At 47.3% G+C, this 11,661-nt stretch overlaps 1 protein-coding gene across 1 annotated transcript; it reads right to left on the bottom strand.

Moving 5' to 3' along the window:
• Window positions 1-9,380: 9,380 nt before the first annotated feature.
• KIF2B (kinesin family member 2B) lies at window positions 9,381-11,441 on the bottom strand. Its single transcript, XM_034790278.1, has one exon. The coding sequence runs from the start codon at window positions 11,439-11,441 to the stop codon at window positions 9,450-9,452; it is 1,992 nt and encodes a 663-aa protein (XP_034646169.1). The 3' UTR covers window positions 9,381-9,449.
• Between the last annotated feature and the right edge of the window lie 220 nt (window positions 11,442-11,661).

Raw genomic sequence — 11,661 nt, 5'->3', positions numbered from 1 at the left:
GTTTGAATATGTATTCAGAGTGAGAGAGAGAGATAGCAGAGATAGCCACAAAGGCGGGAAATTCACTAATTTTTTTAAATCCCCTTTTCCAGTCTCAAATTTCAAAGTTTCCAGTGCAATAGTTGATCAGAAAATTCCATGAATGAGGTTCTGACCTTCTGGTGTCATTAAATATCCCCTGACCCATTTAGCAATAGTAGTAATCGTGCCGAGGTTTCTAACTCTGGTAACTGCATTCTCCCTCTCCCCAAGTTCCTGCCAAGTGCAATTTCAAATAGCTATGGTATACTTTTCCACTACCAATCCTAAACCGTTGCATAGTGTTGCTGTGCACTGTTAACCCCAGAAGTGGCTGCATTTCAGTTATAAGTGGGCTTGATAAATCATGCATCCGAAGAAGTGGGCTGTAGTCCACGAAAGCTTATGCTCTAATAAATTTGTTAGTCTCTAAGGTGCCACAAGTACTCCTGTTCTTCTTTTTGCGGATACAGACTAACACGGCTGCTACTCTGAAACTTGATAAATCAGTTTCTTAGCTCGCAGGGTTACAGAAATGCAAAGAGTTATTAGTAATTATTATGCAGTATGAATTTACAAACAGATTTCTTAGAAGTCCATCATGGGTTTTCCAAGCCCTTCTTTACCTGTGATATGGAAGACAGACTAGTCTCTTACATCACAGAACATTCTTATGTTCTTAGCAGCATCTCCACCAATATGGCTAATATACAGGTTTTATAAAATCTATCATATTTAGGCAATCGGCTCCCTGACAGAGGGTACTTCTTTTTGTGCCTCAATCCACTGTGAACTCATAAATCATGCTGTGACAAAAAGAATTAGATTTATTATTTGGCATAGTGGCAGGACCGGCTCTAGCACCACAAAGCAAGCACATCCTTGGGGCGGCACATTTCCAGGGGTGGCATTCCAGTTGTCGGCCGGACTGGGCTGCGTGTCGCGCAGCAGCGGGGCGGGCAGGGCCAGCAGCCAGAGCACGGGCAGCGAGAGCAGCACGGAGGCGTGGCGGCGCACGAGTGCACGATGGCCAGGCAGCGCTCGAAGCTGCGGAAGCCCAGGCAGAAGGCGGAGGTGACCATGTTGAGCAGCACCAAGTATCTGCTGAGCTTGCACAGCGCCGAGCCGAAGGGCCAGTGGAAGCGCAGCGCCGTGTAGGCGGCCCACAGCGGCAGGGTCACCACAAAGGCCAGGTCGGCCAGCGCCAGGTTGCCGATGTAGGTGTTGGCGGAGCGGCCCTTGGCCCACACGGTGAAGATCACCACCCCGTTGCCCGACAGCCCCAGCACGAAGACCAGCATGTAGAGCACGGGCAGCAGCGAGAAGGACACCTCCCAGTCCTCCAGCCACTCACACTGCGTGCCTGGCCCACTCTCGTTCACCTCCCCATAGTAATAGTAGGGCTCGCCGCGCAGCGGGTCTGCAGCTGCGTCCTCCATGGCCCCACACTGCGCCCCACCACCGCCTATAAAGGGGGCTCCCGCCACTGCCTCCTACCTCCTGTGGTGCGCCCAGAGACCCACCCTTGGCTGCCGCTTTGCCAGCCCAGCCCGCTGGGGGCCGGGCTATCCTAGGCCAAGGTCCTGCCTTCTGCCCCAGCCACACTCCGGTCCAGAATCCCAGCCCCTGACCCAGGCACATCACTTCTCCCCCCCCTTCCAGAGTACCCCCACCCCCATCCCCTGCCTTCCAGCACAGAGCGAAGCTTGAAGAGTGACAGAAAGAGAACAACGTGGGCTCCTGTTTGCTTGGGTTGGGGGGGCGAGTGGAATCGCTCCAGCCCCCACACTGGGGGAGCTAAAACAAAACAAAAACATTGCAAAGTGCACACGTGTAAAAGTCAAAAAAAAAGGGGGAGGGGGTGGGGAGGCAAATTTTTTTTTGCCTTGGGTGGCAAAAAACCTAGAGCCAGCCCTGCATAGTGGCACAACTGTATTATCGCAAGTATTGTGGCATAATCCTTTGAATCAATAATTTGACTGTGAATACTTGCATTTTATTAAATGCAAAAAAAATGCCAACAGGAAGTTGCTTGGGATTTTACAAATTTACTTTATATAATATTGAACAATAGATGTCACTGTTATGCCAATAAAAATATTTGGCAATATTTGATTTTATTGGTCATTCTACTGACCTTGTGCAGAGCTGATAAGTCAAAGAGGGATGACATGATGCCAGGGAGATCACAAACACGTGATAAATTTTTTAACACTAATTTACTCTTTCATTGGTATATACATATATATTTAAAAGAATGCGAACTGATGATAGAAAACCTATAATGCAGATTATCCTTTAGTGATGACTTCATGCAAACAGAGTCACTCAAGAATAGATAGTTTATTCCCTCCATACTTATAGAGTCACTACGAGTGATGGATTTTTCACTCCCCTGAGCAACGTAGCTGAGTTGACTTCACTCTGGAGTGTAGACCTGGCCTGGTAATCAGTCGTGTCACTGAGAGCATTGGAGGTGAGGGTAGGGCCTCAAAGGTAACTCCACAAAGCAGCAGGAGCTAGGGAGAAAACTGAAGGAGGAGGAAGCATGGAAAGAAGCAGACTTTTGTTGCCCTACACCTTATGTGCCATTTACACCACTGAAAAGTGAAAACTGCACGTAAAATGCTACCAGATTAGAACGGTGGTCCTTTAGCTCTACTGTAAATGAGCACACAAGGGGAAGGGCCATGGACAATTAGGTCTGAGGTGACGAGCAAAACAGGACAGCCTAGCCAATGAGAATGAGACACCCAAGCTTTGGGCACAGGTTTTAGGAGCAGACACACAGAAAACTTGACAGGCTATTAAACAGCTTTTTTTCACACCTTTTTTTAACCTTTGATACAATTAGCAATCTATCGTTCCAGTACACAATATTTCAGACTATCAAGAAGGCGGTATATCACGTAGATATTTGCATGTTCAGTTGTTCAGAAATTTAAATCCTGAATTATGCTACAGAAGTAAACATAAAATACCTTCCTATAATCAACAGATAACTCCTGGAAAACTTATAATAAGATTTTCAGCAGACTTCTTTAATTGCACCCATAATAAATGTGGGAGCCAAATTTCCATGTACATATAGGCTGAATTGCACACACAAATCAAGACTTTTCAGCCACCGTTGCTGATTTTATGTGCAGAAATGCCAAGTTTGACACATTAACCCACAAATTTTGTACACACAGTTAAAAAGCCCCACTGAAAATGTGACTGATCACATATAGCAGCTTCAGTGTTAGGGGGAAGCCCATCCGCTGAAAGAAGAAAGAACAGTCTATTCACACACACACCGCCCCTGAGCAGCTCCAAGGGCCAAGAGGAAATTAGCTAATATTTTCTCCCTCCAGACAAAGGGGCTGGAAGTGCGGCTGCCAACATTTCCTGCTGTGAGTTGTTGGTAGGCCCAGCTACCTCAGTGCCTGGCCTGTCAGATATTCTTTCCTCCTGACATTTGCTTTCTCTTGTGTTTGAATTTAGCATGCTCCACTGCTATGCATTATGGGGCATCTCAAATCACTTTAGGGCACTCTACTGCCTCAAATCCAAGGAGCAACAAAAAGCAGATGCTTGAAGCTCAAGGGGCTTCCTGAGAAGTTCCCTTGTTGTCTGGTCTGTTGATTATATATTATTTGGAGTTTCCAATTAACATGACGTGGTTTGGCAGGTTTCAGCTGCCTCAAGATTGGCCACAGAATTATAGTTAGTTTGGGAGTGAGGACTCCAATGTAATGAGACATTCATACTTTAGGGAAGACCTTCTGAATTTGTGATAGCTTTAATAGCACAATCAGCAATATCACAAACACTATAACATAGCAAGGTAGAGAGAGATAATACAAGCATCCAGAACTTGCAAACTCACTTTGCTGGGGAGCCCCATAGTAGGTAAGATGGCCTACAAATAGTCCTTGCCCTGTCAGGTTCCAGGAAATCTCCCTGAAGTGCATGGGCTGAACACCTCCTATTATCATAGGCCATGCTAACACCCACTATGCCTGATACATATTCAGTAGGGGTGTCAGTCCCCTTTCCTCATCTGTATTTCCTCACCCTATTCATGCTCAGCCTTTTACCTTAAGCTCATTATTGTATAGTTACCAGGAGATAATATCATTTATTGGAGAGCAACAAGCTCTAGAACTTGTCTGAAGCATCCTGAAGAAGAGCTCTGCGTAAGCTCGAAAGCTTGTCTCTCTCTCCAATAGAAGTTGGTCCAATAAAAGATATTACCTCACCCACCTTGTCTCTCTAATAGCCTGGGACCAACTCAGCTACAACAACACTACATACAATTAGTTACCACAGCATTCTTAGGGTTGGACATCTGCTGAGATTCTAACTTAAAATATCACAAGGTGCCATTTTATACCAGCTTTAGGTTACCTGTCAGCAGTTTAGCAACACTTACTTACAACAACACTCTATCTTGTGACATCTGGTGATATAGGGTCTCCTACTAGTTAGTTGCTTATGTCAAGTCTTTAGGTCTTAGCTTGAGTTAATTTGACTAAGCTGTTGTCTTACAGGCTTCAGACCGGTAGGCTTTTGCGTTACTGCTTTAATCCAGTGGTTCTCAATTAGACATTTGCTTATTTGACATCAATTTGCTTATTTGACTACAGAAAAAGTACTAGCCAAGTCAGTACAAACTAAAATTTCACACGACTTGTTTATACTGCTCTCTATACTATACACTGAAATGTAAGTATAATGTTTATATTCCAATTTATTTATTTTATAATGATGTGGTAAAATAAGAAAGTAAGCAATTTTTCAGTAGTAGTGTGCTGCGACACTTTTGTATGCAAGTAGTTTTTAAGTAAGATGAAACTTGGGGATATACAAGACAAATCAAACTCCTAAAAGGGGTACAACAGTAGTCTGGAAATGAGAAAATGATTGGGAGGGCACCAGCAGCAGAACAACTCTAAATGTGAAAACACAAAAAGAGGGAAATCTTCAAGGAATACCCTGAGGAATACAATCATTGTTTCTGTGCACACATTTCTAGTAGCAATGAGGATGAGAGGCACGCTCTAAGGTGAATTGTTGCAGAATAGAATGTCCTTCAAAGTTCTCGCTGAGATGTCGCATGCTCCTGTCGACAATAAAACGAAGGAGATACAAACACCTCATAAATCCTATTTTTAGATTCAGTTGGAGAAAGGTTTGTTATCTCACGATGCTAAGTGGGAGATGTGAGAATTTGAAATTTAATGTGTACTAAGAGTTTTTTTCAGTATTGCCTGTTAGTACAGTGGAATTTCAAATATAACCTTCTAGCATATAAAATAGGCTCTATGAAAAATCATTCATTTAAATGTGGTTTTATTGTATTGCCAATAGAGATCACTTTCTTGGCTTTGTTGAAATTAGTTTAAGAATCATACATCTCTATAATGCAAAATCCTAGCATCTGTGAAAGTAAAAAATATTGATGTGCATTACTAAACATATGTTACTGGCTGCAACTATTATTAGTTCCATCTGTCTTGGGGTTTGCCTGAGCAGAAAAACAGAGAAAAATCTGACAAAGGACCTCAAGTTTTAGCACAATAATAACAACGTGATGAGATATAATACTGGGATAGTAAAAAAGGAAAGAACATAGGGACAAATCCACAGCGTCTTAGTGCTAAACTGAGCAAATTGCGTGCAGTGCAGAGGACACACACCGCCTCAGTAGCAACACCTAGAGGCACTCTGTCTCCCAGAGCTCCTGGGTGCACAGGGGCTGCATACCCTTTGTAGGGTGCAGATTAAGCAGGCCCACTAATCAATGTGTGACAGTCACCACCTTGGCTGACACACTGGAGCCTGAACTGCACCTTCAATGCTAAAAACAGAATCTGGGTTGTAACAGATTTGTTTCCTCTGCCGCTAGGGCAAAGCAGGGAACTTGTAATACACTCACCAGTGACTTATAAATGCCTGTGTTTTGAGATGGATGGACTGGTGAATTCGTGGCTCTGATTCCTCCCTGAGAAACAGCAACAGCTCCTGTGCACCCCAGGATGTCAGAGCTGCAATTCTGTTGGGCCCTTGCTTTGGTCTGCTCAGCAGTAGGCTACTTATGCCTCCTCCTGATCTCAATGTGCACATAGGGTCAGGTAGCCTCTGTCCCTTGATTCTTACCCAGACAATACTTTGCAGAGTTAATCAGATACTAATTAGCACAGGATGGGCTAAGGAGAGCAGTACTGCCAACTTCAAAAATCGTAAGTCAGCCCCCCCCAAATCATGAGATTTATTTAAAATGTGTTTGTTTGTTTTTCTATTGACCTTCTGGTTTATAAGCATTGATGTTTCATGCTTTTCTCCACAACCATGCAGGCTACAAAGTTACTTAAAAAATTGAAACCTGTGATTTTCACATACCATGGCTCCAGGAGCTGCAGTATTAAAGAAAACAACCAAATATTGAGAGACTTGAGAGCTGGCCACGCTGGGGGAGCTCAGAAGAGAGGAGGTGACTGAGCAGCTGAAAGGGAGAATTTCCAGACCAGGACTGCACAGGTGAGTGAATGACTCCCAAATATAGAGCGGCAAAGGCAGATCAAGAAAGCAAGCCAAGGCTCTAGGTGTGGCTGGGGAAGTAGGTGGATACAAAGTCACAGAGCAAAGCCATGGACACTTTCAAAAACCAGGATTTTTAATTTAATTCTTCTATGGACAGAAAGCTGATGAATGTGATGGGTGATGGCGTGACCTGTCCTGTCTTCCTCTAGGGAGGAAGAAATTGCAACAGTTGAGACCCAGAACCATGAGAATTAAAAAGGATTTCAAAAGAGACGAAGTCACCACAGGGATGCATTCTGGTAACATTCCACACATTAATAGGCAGGATTATTAGACGAAAGAGCTGTGGGAAATAAAAGGATATTTGGGAGTAAAAGATGACTCCACTGTCCCACATGTGGAACAAAATAAGCAATTAGAGCAAGGTCAGAAACAAGGGACAAAGAAGACCTTTTACCCAGAAGGAGGGCTTCCATCTGCGAAGCGATCACTGATAGAAATTTATGGTTAGCCAGATGCTGACAAAGACTCTGACCCTACAATGAGCTCCATGCAGGCCAACTCTTGAGCTTTGGTTGCTTATACAGAAGACACATCCAACAAAGTATTTCAGTTGTTTAAGTAAATGGCTGGTCTTAATACATTAAGTGCTCCTCACTTAATGAATACTTGTGGTCATTAGAGCACTGCAAACCTAAAACCAGGTAAAACTCATCTGATTTTCGGGTTCATCACAAACTCAACCCTAGGGCGCGCGCACGCACACACACACACACACACACACACACAATTGCGAACACTTTCAGTCAATGCGGAATAATTTACGTGTGTGTTTGTTGTTGCTGGGGTTTTGTGTGTGTTTGGTTTTTTAAATCTGCTTAATCCACAGTTTCAAACCCAAAACACAAAGTGAAATTTGCAGTTGCAAATCCACATACAGAAAAACCAAAGAAAAATCTTGGGCAAAGCCCCAGAAACCATAAGGGATGAGTTCTGCTCACCTCTATACATGATCGAATGATTTCTGATTATGCAGCAAGTTTGCTAAAGCAAAGGATGATATAGAAGAGAAGATAATCACATTACAGGAAGGGAGAAACAAGGTGAATTTATAAATTATATAATGATTCTAATGGCAAATTCTCATTCAATTAATTATTTTGCTAGTTCCCTAGGAACCAGTAGACTGTGCTCATGAGTCACTTCCCAAGCCGAGATCCAGAGAGACTCCTTATCATGTAGGTCATGGGTCGGCAACCTTGGGCATGTGGCCCATCAGGGTAATCCGCTGGCAGGCCGCGAGACATTTTGTTTACGTTGACCGTCCAGAGGCATGGCCCCCCGCAGCTCCCAGTGGCCGTGGTTCAATGTTCCCAGCCAATGGAAGCTGCAGGAAGCGGCGGTCCGCACGTCCCTGTGGCCCGCACTGCTTCCCGCAGCTTCTAGCAGACACCAGCTTCTAGTTCTGAGCCCATTCCAAAGGCCATTGAAGTCAACAGGAGTTATTCCATTGACTTCAACAGGCTCTGGACCTGGACTTCAGACGCGCAATAGGATAAACTGGTTGATGGTATCAAAAGCCAAGTAGGAAGAGGAAAAGAGATTGCCATCAATTAATTATGTACTATTTACACATTTTAATCTCACAAATATTTATTTGTTGCCCTATATTGCTCAGGAATTTAACCAAATTCATTTCTAAAATAAATAATAAGTGTAGATGCGTACTAGATAGGGTGACCAGACAGGAAGTGTGAAAAATCGGGACGGGGGTGGGGGGTAATAGGCGCGTATATAAAACACAGCCCCAAATATCGGGATTGTCCCTATAAAGTTGGGATATCTGGTCACCCTAGTACCAGAAGTATCAGAGGGGTAGCTGTGTTAGTCTGAATCTGTAAAAAGCAACAGAGGGTCCTGAGGCACCTTTGAGACTAACAGAAGTATTGGGAGCATAAGCTTTCGTGGGTAAGAACCTCACTTCTTCAGATGTTGCTTTTCTAGTACCAGAAGGTTTAGCATAATTGCTATCCAACAAAGAGCAGAGTCTGTAGTGTTTCACATCAGGGATGATGCAACAATCTACGGCTATCTTTCATCTTATGGCTTTAGCACAGTAATGTGCACTTATCAGATAGCACTTTGGTGAATGCAGCTTTTCTGGCCCTTTGGTCTGGCAAATCGCCTCTCTTCAAGGCCTTTGATACAGGGCACTGTATCCCCTGCGTCCCTCTCTAGCCCTTGAAGGCACATCACTTGATTTTGAATTTCTCCCTATAGGACAGAATCTTGTTCCTTGGCCTGATTTCTGGGAAGGAAGAAGTTTTTCTTTTATTTTTTTAAATGACTCACAAGAACACAGTTGAGAGAGAAAAAGTAGAAGGGGCATATTCTATATGCTTATTGCTTATGCTATGCACAAAATAACCTACATTCCCCAAAAATATCATTCTCAGAATAGAAACGACAGTGCTTTGCACTCTAACACCTTTTTAAATCACTCAAAATGCCTAACTCCCTGGGAATCTGTTCTCAAGTTGGTACAGCTTGACAGAATGCGGGAATAGGCAGTACCTAGAAAGGTACAAATATATATATTTTAAAGGTATATGAGGAAAGCCTGCACACATGAGATTCGATTTCTTTTCTATGTGTTCCCTGCTTTTCCCTAGTGATTAGCCCCTACACCTTGCATGGTTCAGCTATCTGCAGCGAGAAACTATCTGGCGACATCCTAGGAGTGTTTTCACGCTAGCCCGAAATGCCGTTCAAGAGAAAAACAAACAGGACATTCCCACAGACATCTTTTAAGTATCCTTTAAGCAATCAAGTTGTTGGGTGGCTAAAGCCACAGTGTCATAACAATTGCCATCTTACAGTAGTTTACAATCTTTCTGCTTAATTTACAGAACACGGGATCTCTTCACACTGATCTGGTTGCCGCCATGTAGTTCCTTACGTAGGATTGACCGGAATGATTTCACTTTATCTTGGATCTCAGTCAGAATGCCAATCTTTTGCCCCAGGACTGCTTCAAACTGTGCTGCGTAAAAATCCACGTCATAATCTATTTCTTCAGCCACTTCCAGGAATACTTTCAACCATCGAAGAGATTCCTGGTGCTCCTCTATAAGTGCTTTCTCATCCAACTCTTTTCTTTTCTTCTGGGCTTTCTCTCTGGCATTGAAAGTAAACAACTGAGGAGAGACTTCCTCCTCTTTCTGTACACAAAATACTTTGAACTCATCCGTCTCAGGCAAGCTCTGTACAGTCCATGGTTTCTTCAGGTCATCCAGCTGATATGGGAACTGGGTGATCATTGAATGTGACTGTCCAAGGGAATTAGGATCTACCATCAGTTCCTTCACCCTGTTGGCGTACCTTAGAGTATTGAGAGTGTGCTCACAGGATCTCATCCCTGGAGAGATGGTGGCGATCATGCAGGTGCATGAATTCTCCCCTATGAACGAGTCCCTTAAAACCTGGGTGAGTTTGCTAGCCCTGAATGGGGTATGGGCTTTGTTGCGCCCAAGGGCCCTGATGCATTCCTTAAGTGCCAGGAGACTCTTGTTAATCTCAGCCCCTTCCAGCCTCGTCCGCCTGTCTGCACTGCCCGTGTCTGCTCCTCTCTCATTCCCAGCCAAGTCAATCAGGGAAAACTTGCCGTGCAGCTTCCCTCTCTTCCGGAGGATGATCTGGAAGATGGCATGGCTGCGGGAGGAGTGGGTGTTGGCAGAGGTCTGGCCGGACGTCCTGCACCTGTTGCCCATCTCGATGAGCTTCATGACATCCTCCACGCAGCTGACCTCCTCCTCCTGCAGCCCCACCACCTGGATCTGCTGCTTGCCGTCCTCCAGCACCTTCAGCCGGTTCCTCCAGTTGAGCAGGTCGTACACCTTGCCCCCATAGATCTCGAAGAAAGCCCCGTAGACCTGGAGCTCCAGTTGCTTGTAGCTGGGCTCCTGCAGCCAGCAGAAGACATCCTGGGCTGCCAAGGTGTAGATGCCCTTGGGGCAGCCCTGGCCCTTGGCCGAGAGGTCTCCCACCATGGTGTGGGTCTTGCCGCTGCCCGTCTGGCCGTAGGCGAAGCAGGTGGCCATGCCCCGGCGGAAGATGCTCTCCACCAGCGGCTGGGCCGTGTTCCTGTACACCAGCTCGTTGGGGGCGCTCTCGTCGAAGGCGTGGTCGAAGCGGAAGGTCTGGCTCTCCAGGTAGCGGCTGAGGTCCAGCCTCTGCCGGGCCTCGTGCACCACCACCACGCCCCGGCAGGGGACGGTCACCACGTCGAAGTCCTGCAGCCCGGCTTCCCGCGGGTTGAGCGGCCGCTTGCGGACGCAGACGCGGATCCGGTGCTGGGGGCCGGGCTCGGGGCCGCCCAGCGCCCCGCCGAGCAGGCGGCCCCGGTACTCCTGGATCATGCAGATCACGTCGTAGTTGGGGTGCGGCGAGCCGGCCGCCTGCTGGGCTCGCTGCTCCCGCAGCTCCCGCTGCTGCAGCCGCCGCTTCTGGCGCAGCTCCTGCAGCCGCTCCACCTGCCGCACGCACGGCGATTTCCTGCCGGGGCTGCAGCGCCCCGCGCGGGGCCGGCCGGGCTCCGGCTCCCCGCCGTCCCCGCAGGGCTGCTCCAGCTTGGCGGGCGTCGCCGCCGGCTCGGCCGGGAGGCTCTGGTCGCCCTGGGCGGAGCAGGGCGCGGCGGGGGCCAGGTGGGGGTTGAGGGCGAAGGCGAGCTGCAGCTCCACCCTCTTGCCTTTGTTGGCCCCTTGCTCGACCCACTCCACGGTGAGGCTGGAGCTGTCCCGGTGCAGCGCCGTGACCAGCGCCGGGTGGATGCGCCCATCGCTGCGCTTGATCTCCAGGTAGGAGCCGACCAGGATGCTCCCGAACTGGCCGGCCATGCGCTGCGGCGACGGGGCGGCCCCGATCCCCGGCAGCAACGGGAAGCGGGAGAAAGGGGCGGCCGGAGGGAGCGGGGAGCCCGAGGGAGGCGGCTCCAGGGGGCAGGAGGCGCCCCGGGGCCTGAGAGCTGCCAGCCAGCGCATGGCCACGCCCGCCCCAGCCGCCCGACCGGCCCCGGCTGGGTAGCGCCCGGCGTCACAATGAGCTGGGGCCGGGACG

This window comes from Trachemys scripta, chromosome 14 (genome assembly GCF_013100865.1).
Source record: "Trachemys scripta elegans isolate TJP31775 chromosome 14, CAS_Tse_1.0, whole genome shotgun sequence".
In the NCBI taxonomy this organism is placed as follows: domain Eukaryota; kingdom Metazoa; phylum Chordata; order Testudines; family Emydidae; genus Trachemys; species Trachemys scripta.
This window is presented reverse-complemented; position numbering and strand designations above follow the sequence as displayed.